Genomic DNA, 14,301 nt, shown 5'->3' with positions numbered 1-14,301 from the left:
TGTTGCTCAGCAGTTTTTTCCCCTTCCGTCCTGGTTTCGGCAGGGACAGAGTTAATTTCCTTCCTAGTAGCTGGTACAGTGCTGTGTTTTGGATTTAGGATGAGAACAAAGTTGATAACCACCCATGTTTTAGTTGTTGCTAGGTAATGCTTACACTAGTCAAGGACTTTTCAGCTTCCCATGCTCTACTGACTGAGAAGGCTGCAGGTGCACAAGAAGCTGGGAGGGGGGCACAGCCAAACTGGCCAAAGGGACATTCCATACCATGTGATGTCATGCTCAGTACATAAACTGGGGAAAGCTGGCTGGGGGGACCGCTGCTCAGGGACTGGCTGGGCATTGGTCAGCAGGTGATGAGCAATTGTACTGTGCATCACTTGCTTTGTGTATTATTACTACTACATTATTATTATTGTTACTATTATTTTATTTCAATTAAACTGTTTTTATCTCAACCCACGAGTTTTTCTCACTTCTACTCTTCCAATTCTCTCCCCCATCCCACCGGGGGTGGGGGGGAGTGAGCGAGCAGCTGTGTGGTACTCAATTGCCGACTGAGGTTAAACCACAACACCCCTTCTTAAATATGTTACCACAGAGGCACTACCACCATCACTGATTGGCTCGGCCTTGGCCAGCAGCAGGTCTGTCTTGGAGCTGGCTGACACTGGCTCTGTTGGACATGGGAAAAGCTTCTGGCATCTTCTCACAGAAGCCACCCCTGTAGCGCGCCCCCCCCCCCCCCCCCCCAACCTTGCCACATAAACCCAATACAAGAGCAAAGTAAAACAAGATGGTTCAATACAGTCAAAAAGCTGACCACTGCTGAACAGGTCTGCTCCCCCTCACCCCAGCATACATCTCTGCCAGCACTAATGCTCAAGTGACCTCCCCATGAGCCAATTCATTTCACCAAAACAGCAGGAAATTAACACAGTAAGAAAAAAACAAAACACTTAACCCAGGAGAAAAACTGTTAAGTAAATAAAGCAAGTTCAGCAGAAGGTTTGACTAGCATCAGAGACCAAAGAACTGGAAAGGGGGAGAAGGAAATGAGACCTCCAAATTTAGGATGACATTGATTTCTGTCCTGGTTTCGGCTGGGATAGAGTTAATTTTCTTCCTAGTAGCTGGTATAGTGCCGTGTTTTGGATTTAGCACAAGAATAACATTGATAACACACCGATGTTTTAGTTGTTGCTAAGCAGTGTTTATACTAAAGTTAAGGACTTTTCAGCTTCCTGTACTCTGCCAGCGAGGGGGTGCACAAGAAGCTGGGAGGGAGCATAGCCAGGACAGCTGACCCAAACTGGCCAAAGGGATATTCCATACCATGTGATGTCATGCTCAGTACATAAACTGGGGGGAGTTGGCTGGGAAGCAGCGATCGCTGCTCAGGGACTGACCAGGCATCGGTCAGCAGGTAGTGAATGGCTGCATCATTTTTTTAATTTTGTTTTTCCCTGGGTTTTGTTTCTCTCTCTCTCATTGTTTTACTTTCCATTACAATTTTTTATTATTATTTTATTATTTCAAGTATTAAACTGTTCTTATCTCAACCCACGAGTTTTCTCACTTTTGCTCTTCTGATTCTCTCCCCCATCCCTCGGGGGGGGGGGGGGGGGGGGGGAGCAAGCAGCTGTGGGGTGCTTAGTTGCCAACTGGGGTTAAACCACGACAACTTCTCAAGGGACTTCACTCCTCGTCTGCCTAGGGTGCAGAGTTGCAAGTGGTTTAGACTGTTCTAACTTCTGGCTGCTGCTGAAAAAGACCCAAATTGCCCTCCTTTCTTATTCCCCATAGGTACATATGTTCCTACCCTGGTCCTTATACATCAACCCCATCATCTCCTGTAATCGCATCATTAGCAGTAGCAAGCAGATCTACATCACTGATCAGTGGATCATAGGAAGGGCACACAGTTTATCTGAAGATTGACAGATGAAAAAAGTATGCACAACATGAGGTTTTTTTGAATGCATAATGAAATTAAGATCATCTGTACTAGGTAGACAAAAATTCCACCTTTTTGAGCTGGTGTCACAGGCAGGAACTAATATTGGATGCCTAGAATTAAAATAGTAAAATGGTACAAGGACAGTGCAAGCACACACTGATACTCTATGTTTCCCCCAACCTCCAGCAATATCCAACAAATCAGGTTCTACATGAGCCAGAATGGTACCTATGTGCTTAAGCCACCAAATAAAGACTGCTCTCCAGTATTAGAAAAATCAACATAAGAAACACTTCCCTAGCTGGACTGAGCAAGCTCAGTGGAGCTCTGAAGATGATGGGGGCGGGGGGGGGGGGATTTATCAATTTTGCTATTGAATAGCTTCACTATGGAAAGGACATGCATCTCTTCAAAACTAATATTACCATTAACCATGATATATGCTAATATACCATGGATTCAACCTAAGCACACAGAAAACCCAAAGCTGACAGGATGTGTTGACTAGATGAAATAGCTATGCTGACTTAGTTCAAACCTAAAAACCCATAATAGTGTAACCGTACATGTTACAGTTTTTTTGTTATAGTATAATGAATTCCATGTATTAATATTATGCACAATTATAGCACAAGTAATTAAAAAACCTGCAGTAACATTGGTGCTGTGGAAATCACTACCTGCAGAGCTTAAAATATTCAGGTCCCAAAATCTGCAAATTACTTATGCTCATTCTTGGTTTCACTGAGGCTACATAAGCACACATGCATTATAGACTGGGACCTAAGAGGAAAAGTCAAGGAAGGGAGGAAAGAAATACAGTACTTGACAGAGTTATCACCAACTGCCATATTTTCTTAGCCATGAGTAACTGACTACTTTCTGATTTGGACAGGATCTCAAGTTTACGCATTCATTTTCTTGATAGTGACAAAATCAGCATAAAAGCTAAACTTTCTCTAAAAGAGTCAAGATGTAACTACACACAAGCATACGCATTATTTTTACCACACACACCCCTCTCCGCATCTACAACTTACAGAACTGAATTGCCATGACATTTTCAGGTTAAATTTGCAGGCTTGGCATTTATCAGGGACTACTACCGTGAAGACTATGAAAATCAGTTACAGGGGTTTTTCTGAAGTTAGAAAATTATTTTAATTTAAAAATTACTTGGTTTTAACATTTTTACAGCATCTCTTATTAGTAAAAAAGGCAAATTATACCATTTTTAAATTTGAGATTTCTCTGAATCTCCAGGGCTTCACATTCTGTCCTTGCCTCTCATTTTCCTGCTCTTCCAATATATTCCTGCAGATTTTTTTTTAAATCCTTGCCATAGCAACAGCTGAAGTTCCCCTTTTGCCCTGCTGAGAAAGTCTGCTTGATTAGGGCATCATTGAATGCCAGCAGGAGCATGGAGGGGGGCAGAGGGAGCAAGTAATGGAAGAATCCAACAGATGCAACCAGAGTGAAAGCTCTTAAGTTATGGACTACTCAAAAAGCAGAAAGATGCTAGCCGGGGATGAAGTATTTGCTGAGGTACTGCAAGAAGCAACTTGGATGGCTGGGAGCAAAGAGATGGGGTACTGAACCAAGAAAACTGAAAGAGCATCTCTGATGGACTGAAGACAAGAGTTAGAGAGAAGTAAAAAGTTTATCAGCCCATCCTGAAGAGGCTCTGGAGTTGCAAAAATTCTGGGAGAGAATGGTACGGAATGGAACAGGACATAAGTTGAAAGTGATAAATGCTAAGGAACCTGAGAACTTCACTCCTAGAGAAGTAAGAACAAGAAATGGGGCCTCTGTTGTGGCAACAATTGGGGTTACCACAGATCACCACTTCATTTTCCCTTCTATAACCCCACACAGTCAAGACCTTTGTTTTGGAGAAAAGGCATAGAATCTACTTCTTCGCCCCCCCCCAACTGGGGATAACCAATTGGAAGCGTTACAGTAATGATCAAAATTAAACAGAACTAAAGTCATTATGTGTGTAGGCAATTCACAATACATCAGGAAAGAGACTGAATACAGTTTAAAAAAAATACAATGGGCCTCCTGATCCTGAACGAGATTTCCACCTATATAACGCATATAATTTAATAATACTTAACTCAAAGTCAAACCAGGATGGATTAGGGTTGTTAATGCAGTATCTTCTGTATACAAAGCACTACCATGAGTTTAATATAATAATTTAGTTTTTCCCATAGAGCCACATTCTAATTAATGCAAAATTATTATTTACAATTGTTTTATCTACATAGTTGAATATGTGGCTCCATGCCATGGGCAAGAATGCCATGAAAAAAGTACGTACAATCAAAAACAAGACAACAGTACTACACATATGCGTAATGGCACCAAACTAGGGTTGCCAAGCAACTGTAACCACAGTATTTCCAAACTTTTTAAAGACTGCTGAAAGAATGTAAGGTTGCAAAGCCAGTTTTGCATATGTACTTGCCCAAATTAAGAAAAAAAAAATTCCTTCCTCCTTAACATAGCATCACTACCAGCACCTATGGTGATAAACCTGGTTGGTGTGTGACAGTTCTGCCAATTAAGACAATGACATCAACAGATTACTATGGTCAATGCACAAGACAGTTTTGCCTCAGGGGGCAGAAGATAATTGTAAACACAAAACCAATGAGATGCCAGAATCACGTGTTTCAACTAGAGGCTTTTATTTTTTTTTAGAAGAGGTAATGGGATGGAAGAAGGAATGCGAAGAAGGCAATCTTTTAGAGGTCTGACCATTACTAATTTAAAATTTGTGAGATACTTCTATAAAGGAACCAGTGTTTAGGTCTGCTCAAAAGGTAAAACAAATGAAGTCAAAATAATTTAAAAAAAACAACAAAAAACCACTACGCAATTTTCACAGCAGCCACTGTGCTCTTCTCGCTTTTTTTTTTTTTTTTTTTTTTAAAGATCTGTGTGGGTACTGTTTGATATTCCTGAAGTTTAAAAGAAAGCATGCATTAAAAAAAACCCACAGGGAAGTAGGAACCCCTTCAAACAAGTAGTTTTGTTTCTGGAGGCTAGAGTCAACTTGCAATTACCCTTAAACTAATTATCTGGGTTGGTGACTACGTATGCCACAGATGTTAATTCAGACAGCACTGTGTAAATGCAGGTGCACTCTTTTCTCAACCAGTTCACATAAAGCAGTTTTTATGTGGGACAGAGACTAAGTTAGTAAGTCTAAAAGACTGAAGCAGCCTTCAACTGCAGGGCCAACTAGGGACTTTCTGTATCCGATCCTCATGCCCAGGAGCACTACAGAAGGTACTTAAGACATATCTAAGTAGCTCTGGACCACAACAACCACATTTGGCTAGCACTGAACCCAAGTTTACAGGCTGGGCTGTTAAGACTCCAGGACTGAGCTGGTGACAACCCTAGACAACAGCTGCACAATGCTCCTGCACTCTGAGATGGGTTATTTAATTTGGATAGAGTCAGCTTGTATCCAACAGTGCATGCAATATATTCACCCCACCTGAATCTCTGCACTCTTGGATGTGCATTTAAACATTAAATATCTTTATCATGCTGACTCAGTATAGCTGAGCAGCTCTGCAGATCATTCCTCAATACCCATATAAGATATCCCAGCCCTTCCCATTAATTGAGCTAACAAGCAGTTGTTGCATACAATCTTCTAATTATAATGAGAATAAAGAAAGGAGACATGAGTTTCCTATCAATATATTGATGGTAAGAATCAGGGCTGGTGCCCACAGCTAATCAGAAACAAACAAGAAAGTGACCATAATTCATATGGTGGAGAGAAGACAGAAAATTTTGATTTACACCAGAAATAGCAAACTTCTTGAGTAACCAAGAAAATTAACTAGTTTTGTGCTTGAATTAGCAACGCTCACCATACAGCAAAAGGAATATCTGCATTCTCTGCAACACTTCATACTTCACTTGCACAAAATGTATCCTGAAATTTAATTATTTTACTGGTGAGTTAAAATAATTGTTTACATTTATATTTTAAAAGAAACCAACAGTTTTGTGTAACTTGCAGAGCTTTCTGTGCTTAGGAGGAAAAAATAATAAAAAAAAAACCACAGTGTAAGTTGCTTGGCAATGTGAGGATATTTTACAGAGAGAAAAAACAGTATCAATGCTACAGGCAAAAGAACATCTTAGGAAGATTCCATAGTTTTAGAAAGGTGGTTTTAAAAAAGGGCTGTTTCACAAAAAAAAACCACAACAAAAAACCAATAAACTTTCCCCATAGGTTCATGACGTAAAATTCTATAATAAAGGCTTGTAGATTTGTAATTATGGTATGTCAGCCACATTTAAACAAGAGCATTAAGAGACTGTTAAACTAATACAACTGCAATGTGAATTGTCTTAGCCTCATTCTAATCTACTGGTGTCACTTCCATTTAATCAGATGGAAACTATGGGCAAATGTCACTACTATTTTCACATGCCCCAACTTACTTCATTTGCAGTAGTTTTTAAAACCATTGCCAATCTGAAATGAGTATAAGATATTTTTAAAAGTGGGTTTGTTTTTTTTCCTCTAATCAATTCCCTCACTATTCAGCAGGTTGTCCGAGTTTGGATTTACTAAGAGTAAGAATATTTTGAATCACAGAATCATAGAATATCTCAAGTTGGAAGGGACCCATAAGGATCATCGAGTCCAACTCCCTGCTCCTCGCAGGACTACCTAACACTAAACCATATGGCTAAGAGCATCGTCCACACGCTCCTTGAACTCTGACAGGCTTGGGGCCGTGACCATTTCCCTGGGGAGCCTGTTCCACTGACCGACCACCCTCTCAGCGAAGAACCTTTTCCTAACGTCCAGTCTGAACTTCCCCTGACGCAGCTTCATTCCATTTCCTCGCGTCCTATCCCTGGTCACCAGAGAGAGGAGATTAGCACCTCCCCCTCCGCTGCCCCCCTTGAGGAAGTTGTAGACTGCAATGAGGTCACCCCTCAGCCTTCTCTTCTCCAAGCTGAACAAACCCAGTGACCTCAGCTGCTCCTCATAAGTCTTGCCCTCGAGACCTTTCACCATCTTGGTCGCCCTCCTCTGGGCACACTCTAATAGCTTGATGTCCTTCTTACATTGAGGCGCCCAAAACTGCACACAGTACTCGAGGTGGGGCCGCACCAGTGCAGTGTAGAGGGGGACAATCGCCTCCCTCGACCGGCTAGCTATGCTGTGCTTGATGCACCCCAGGACCCGGTTGGCCCTTTTGACTGCCAGGGCACACTGTTGACTCATATTCAACTTGCCATCAACCCAAACCCCCAGATCTCTTTCTGTGGGGCCGCTCTCCAGCCTCTCGTCCCCCAATTTGTACGTATAACCAGGATTACCCCGTCCCAGGTGGAGAATCCGGCACTTGCTCTTGTTAAATTTCATACGGTTGGTGATTGCCCAGCTCCCTAGTCTTTCCAGATCTCTCTGTAAGGCCTCTCTACCCTCGAGGGAGTCCACAGCTCCTCCTAGTTTAGTATCACCAGCAAACTTACTTAATGTGCATTTGATTCCTGCATCCAGATCATTTATTAAGACGTTAAAGAGCACTGGCCCTAAAATTGAGCCCTGGGGAGCCCCACTGGTGACTAGCCGCCAGCCTGATGTAACCCCATTTCCTATAACTCTTTGAGCCTGACCCATCAGCCAATTGTTCACCCATCGTATTATGGACTTGTCTAGCTGCATGCTGGACATTTTGTCCAGAAGGATACTGTGAGAGGCAGTATCAAAACCTTTCCTAAAATCCAAAAAACCCACATCTACTGGCTTCCCTTGGTCAACTAGATGGGTGACCTTGTCATAAAAGGAAATTAAGTTGGTTAAGCAGGACTTTCCCCTCGTGAACCCGTGCTGGCTATGACCAATGCCTGCATTGTCTCTCAAGTGTTTCTCAATAACTTCCAGAATAACCTTCTCCATAACTTTACCGGGCACTGAAGTGAGACTGACAGGCCTGTAATTACCAGGGTCTTCCTTCTTTCCCTTCTTGAAAATTGGGACAACATTTGCCAGCTTCCAGTCGACTGGGACCTCTCCAGGCTCCCAAGACCATTGAAAAATAACGGAGAGATGTCCCGCGATAACATCGGCCAGTGATTTCAGTACCCTGGGATGAATCCCATCGGGCCCCATAGACTTATGTGCATCCAGCTGGAGCAGCAAGTCTCGAACAAGTTCAGGGTCACCTGGGAGTTTATCATCCCCCCAGTCACGGTCTTCCAACACAGGGCTCCGGGGGTCCCAGGGCCTATCATCAGTGTTAAAGACAGAGGCGAAGAAGGCATTAAACATCTCTGCTTTGTCTACATCCCTATTTGTGAGGTGACCGACCTCATCAAGTAATGCACCAATGTTATCTCTGATCCTCACTTTGAAGTGATTAAACAGAAGCACTGCTTGTTAGGACATAAGCCACAGGTACAGCAAACATTATTATTCATGCTCATCAAATCTACTTTTTTTGAAAGGCTGGCTAATCAAATTATGCAGTCACCAAGAGCCTGACTATCAGATTTGTCAGAAAAAGCAAAAAGTTCTCCCCATTCCTAGTTCAGATATCTTTCATTGATACATAACAACGTAAGAAGCATGAAAGTATGTACAGTATCCACAACCTACAATATAGTCTCTTAAGAGGGGTACACAAAGAATATATGATATACAGCTAAAAAAAAATCCCACATTAAACAGCTGCTTTGTTATTAGTTTGAAAAGAGTGATGAGTTAGGTAACTGATGAGAGAAAAGAATGGGCTACAGCAGATGATTAAAAAAAAGACAAATGAAGTGTCAAAAAAGTTCAATACATCCTAATGGTTCATGAACCTTATCTTTTTTTATATACTCTTATAGCATGAGCATTGAACGTGCTTGAAAATCAGTATTACAGGCTAAATTCAATGCACTTTTCTAAACTGCAAATTCAGAAAAAACTAAGGAAAATTAATTGAAGTGTTAAGTCACTTTATGGCATGTTTAATAAGCCTCTACATTGAGTCCTCTCACACACTAGGAATAAATACCTATATAGGTGCTCTAGTCCCAAATGAGAGGACAATATTAATGAGAGGACAATATTAATGTTCCTAAGTTGAATCAAGTCACATGCACACCCACTGTAGTACAGAGTAGAGAACTCTAGTTGGAGAAGTGTTGTGGTTTAACCCAGCAGGCAGCTAAACACCACACAGCCATTCACTCACTCCCCCTGCCACCAGTGGGATGGGGGAGAGAATCGGGGGGGCGGGGGGAAGAGTAAAATTCATGGGCTGAGATAAAGACAGTTTAATAGCACAGAAAAGGAAGGGAAAATAATCATAATAATGATAAAAATATACGAAACAAGTGATGCACAATGCAATTGCTCACCACCCACCGACCAATGCCCAGCCAGTTCCCGAGCAGCGATCACCCCTCCCCCGGCTAACTCCCCCCAGTTTATGTACTGAGCATGACATCACATGGTATGGAATAACCCTTTGGCCAGTTTGGGTCAGCTGTCCTGGCTGTGCCTCCTCCCAGCTTCTTGTGCACCTCCAGCCTTCTCAGTCGGTAGAGCATGGGAAGCTGAAGAGTCCTTGACTAGTGTAAGCACTGCTCAGCAACAACTAAAACATTGGTGTGTTATCAACATTGTTCTCACCCTAAATCTAAAACACAGCACTGTACCAGCTACTAGGAAGAAAATTAACTCTATCCCAGCCAAAACCAGGACAAGAAGGAAGGGTGGAGTGGGACAGAGCCACGCCTCTTCTTACATCTGCATGCAACTGTCACAGAAGTGGGAGCTGCTGCTGTATCATCTCCCCCACATGGAATGTAAGATAACATTCCTTTTTTGTTGTTTTTTTAAAAGTTACCTTCACTTACAGTATGCCAGCTGCTGCAGAGTAACTGTAGATGTGCATATTGTTATCACACAACAAGCACGAGCTGTTTACTTGCTTATTCACACAGCCATTCTCTAAAAGCAAATCTGAATCCTGCTGACTCCACTTGTATAATTTCCCCAGATGTTTTCATCGCTTTCTTTGTACTAGCCCTTAAATGTATACAGCAGCATGGCGAGCTGGTCCAGGCAGGCCTCATCCTTCAAAATAACTTTTTCTTTTTAAGTGTGGGTTATTTTTCAGTGGATCAGCTCCCTGAAATATACAGATGTGTGGCCACCTAAGTCCTTGTGCTGGGCAGGAGGCTGTAACACAGCAGCTCAGATTTAGATTAGCTTAAGCCACCATGGACCAACACCAAGTCTTCTCCTGTCACAACTGGCAATTGTTTCACCTCAGGAATGCCCACCTATATAGTGCCCCTGAAACATAATGTAATTTATTAAGCATGGTTTTTAAGAGGCCACAGGATTTGTATTAGGCTCACAAAATAGTTCTCGGGAATAGTCAGACTTTGCCCAGACTTGTCTCGGCCAGCCTAGAGCTCTCTTTTACTTGTTTAACTGTAACCACTATTATGACTAGGTAACAATTACCTACTTTGTTTTAGTTTTTGCTCAGCTTTGTACAATCGTGTGGTATAACGCTGCTGTATTGATTTTTGTTACTAACAAGAATGAGCTATCTCTGACTTAGAATAAAAACGCAGTATAAGTGATCAAATCTGATGAGAGCAGGAGCATGGGGTGATAGCAGAGCCCTTGAAAACACAGGCACAGGAAGATGCTGAAACGCCCCAGTGCTATAAACAACTCACCAATAGTCAAGCACTGGTCAAAGAAATGCAGCCCTGAGAGATGGGTAAAACCAGTTTTAGGATAACAAAGAAAAAATATTCAACACATGTAAAACACCATATACAGTAAATTCACATAAAGCGTGGAGTGCAAAACAATGAAGAAAAACTAAGATGTGGATTTTTATATGTGTTTCTATATGCAGACTCAGAGAAGCACAAAACCATCAAAATCATATTCCTCTCAGCAAAGGATTTGAGATGCTGATGACTTGCTTGAATTTGTCCCCTCCCCATTACCAAATTTAGCCAGTGGCATTAGGACCCAGAGGGCCAGCAAAAAGGTGAGTATAACACATCAGGGAAAGGGTGCTATTAAAAACAAAGTAGAAACATTAGAAGCTTTGTGTCTATTAATTTTGACTGTATATAATTTGAACTGTGTTAGTATCATTGTAACTGAACTAATATCCAGTGGGAATTTAAGCAACCTATTCTGTAACTTGGATGCAACAAACTTGTAACAAAATCAAAAACAGCATCCATGGATTTCCACAAATCAAGTAAACAAACAGAAGAGCCACACTAAGCAGTAAAGAAATTGCTCACACAGGATAACAACACTACTAACTTCTAATCTCTTGTTCTCAGCTCTCAGACTCACTTAAACTGCAGCAGCAGAGAAATTCAGACAAAGAACATGCAAGCTAATCTCAGAGCTGGAAGCACTAGGGACAGTGGTATACAGACACTGAGCTAGCTCCATGCTAGCATCATTAAACCAGGTCCAGAGGGACATAGCCACATGGTACAGCATTCACCATGTAAATATGCAGGCCTGCACCAGCTCTGACTGGGATCTCTACGCAGTTGTTCATTGTCTAGTGTAGACTTTCCCTCTGTTTCCCAGTCTATAAACATGAGGAAAAAGCTTGTTCAGGTAACTTTTGTGATGATGAGAAAAAAAAAATGTTAACCTAAATAAATCTAGTTTTTCCACACCTCAGAATACTTTGTCTACAAAAACTGACACAAACCACTATCCACTTACAAATGCAAAGAGAACATTTACAATGTTCCTGTCCAGCAAAGCCAGTAACCATAACACAGGTCACAAAAGGGACCCAAAGCAAGAAGCAGTCACCGAGCTGCTCAATCAGACCACACTAAGACTTTCTAGCTTAAAAATAACACACAAGTTCATTGCACTCCCTGCACAGTGACAGGAAACAGGACCTTACAATCATATAATCAATTTCTTGCTCGCAGCAGTACTTGAGAACTGCTCCCCATTTTGAGTTTTGGTGGTTTGGTTTTTTTTTTTTTTTGAGAACTCAAAGTGTCTTTAGCATAAACATAATGATAAACCTATATCCATTTTACTTTTCTAGTCTTGAAGTCCAATCCTTAAGAGCTAATCAGGTATTAGAAAGTGTACCCATTTTACTGTTAGTCTTTTACTAACTGAATTTAAATAAGTCATAATACAAAGTTGATTGTATGAAACTGGACTATTTAACATCCTGATCCAGCACACATACTAATTCCTGTCTCTGCCTGAGCCAGTGCAGTCTTTGTAGGGTGCAGCCTTAATAAACCCCACTGTGACCAAATATTTAACGTCAAAGCCTTGCGCTTACAGTCATAAGAGGGATTCAGATAGATAAACTGCAACTTTTCTTAAAAATGAAGACTGTATTAAAATTAGACAAAACCGAGACTCAGGTGTTGAACTTACTATCGGTTTTGTGGTATGAACTATCGAATTAGAAATATCCCATTCAACATTTGCTTTGGTAGAATAGGTAAGACTTCCTGCCTCTGCGAGGTATACGGCAAGACTGCCCTGTACACTGACGGGGCAGCGTGACAAAAAACCCCGTTTAATTGCGGTGTCGGGAAAAAAAGGCCTTTTCCTGACGACGGTGCGCAAGGGGAAGAAACCGGCAGCCATGGCAGAAACTGTGCCACGGCCGCCTTCCAGCACACCTCGGCAGCCCCACCCCACCGCAAAACGCCCCAGCGCAACAACCCCCAGACCCCACAGCAGGCACGGTCGGCAGCGCACGAAGCCCCGCTCGCAGCTCTTCCGCTCAGCCCGGCGGAGCCCCCGGGGGCCGCGGCGGCGGCAAGGCCCCTTCCCCGCTCAGGGCGACGGGAACTGCCCTTAGAGCTCGCAGCAGGGCCGAGCCCGCTCCCGCTCGCCCCCTCGGGAGCGGCGGAACCGCCCTCAGCCTCCCCCAACGGCTCCTCCGCCCGCGCGCGCACACTCACCGCCTCACGACACCAGTCTTAATCTTGATCTGCCTCAAGCGCGGGTCGGCCATGACGGGGCTGGCGGAGGAGCAGCGCGAACTGGGCCCTAGCGACGCAGGGACGGAAGATACGGCACAGCACCGTGACTACGCAGCCCGACCCCGCGCATGCGCCAAGCCGCCAGCCTGGGCGGCACCACCGGGAGCGGGGGCGGGGCTCTGCGTCCCTCCCCTCCCACCCGGTGGAGGCGTCCCCATAGCGACCAGCGAGGGCCGGGCCGGGTGCGGGCGGGCTCCGCGGGCGCGCAGTAGTCTGCGCGGGGCTGCGACTACCCCTCGAGCGGCCAAGTGTAATTCACCATTTCTTCATAAGCACACACGCAAAAAAAATCTGAATCCACCCTCAGATGCAGCAATAGGAGTTATTCTGAGGTAGAAACAAATTAAAAGGCAACATTAGCACTGGCAGCTCAGTCCTAGAGTTATAACCGACTGATGGTTCAAGGGCTGTTTTCCTTCATGCTTATACTTAGTTGAGGCTAACCATTTAAGGGGTCAAATTCTAGAAAAATAATCCTTTGGGTCTGTGTTTGAAAGAACTTCCCCTGAATGAGCATTTAAATCAATAAGAAGGAAAAAAATAGCTTCAATGAATAAATAAGAAAGATAAATATAGCTTTGGTGGAGTACAGTTCAGGAAGGTCTGTATAGACCTTTTGTTTTTCACATCCTTTTGTCCTGTGTTAGTCACTTGCCCTGACTCTCGACACTGTTAGTGACCAATACCTCTTGAGAAAAACCAGCTGCGAGGGAGGATGTCATATTCCTTTTGATGATGTGCCAGTTATAGGTCATTAGCCAGCAGCCATAGGAGTGCAGCTGGCACTATTGGGCCCCCTTCAGACATGGTATAGGGAGGGCCAAGATTGCTCAAGTCCACAGAGTTGTTTCTTATTCGCAGAGGAGGACGAACATGACCCCTGTTACAGAGCCCAGCAAACCTCCCCGGGGACCCGCAAGCTGGGCCAGCCCAAATACAGCCTTGGCTTGGCAGGTTGTCTCTGTAGGAAGATGTAGGTCTTAAAATCAACAGCCTGCATAACGCCATGAATGACTGTGACCTGGAGACAAGTTTACAGATGTATTATTTATTTGATATGCAAACCTGACGTCACTCGTGCAGGAAGAGGAGGAAGCAGAGCAGCATTCTGGCAGGCATAAGGGAAAACGTGGCCCCTTGCTTTGACAGAAACCCAAATCTTATTCATCCAGCTTTAGAAAGTTGTATCAAGTCATGCTGGGGCTGAAGCTGTTCTCTAAACAATTCCAAGGCAGCGCGATTTCCACTTATGCTACATACCCTTTGGAAAT

The 14,301-nt window shown here is 43.3% G+C and overlaps 1 protein-coding gene across 1 annotated transcript in view; it reads right to left on the bottom strand.

The window, feature by feature from the left end:
* Window positions 1–13,107, bottom strand: part of LOC143171867 (tubulin-specific chaperone A) — a 42,861-nt gene extending 29,754 nt beyond the window's left edge. Inside the window, exon 1 of the mRNA XM_076360984.1 lies at window positions 12,950–13,107. Within this exon, the coding sequence (XP_076217099.1) occupies window positions 12,950–13,002 (53 nt within the window). The 5' untranslated portion in view covers window positions 13,003–13,107. The remainder of the gene's footprint in view (window positions 1–12,949) is intronic.
* Between the last annotated feature and the right edge of the window lie 1,194 nt (window positions 13,108–14,301).

Source organism: Aptenodytes patagonicus, chromosome W (genome assembly GCF_965638725.1).
Source record: "Aptenodytes patagonicus chromosome W, bAptPat1.pri.cur, whole genome shotgun sequence".
Taxonomy (NCBI): Eukaryota; Metazoa; Chordata; class Aves; order Sphenisciformes; family Spheniscidae; genus Aptenodytes; species Aptenodytes patagonicus.
This window is presented reverse-complemented; position numbering and strand designations above follow the sequence as displayed.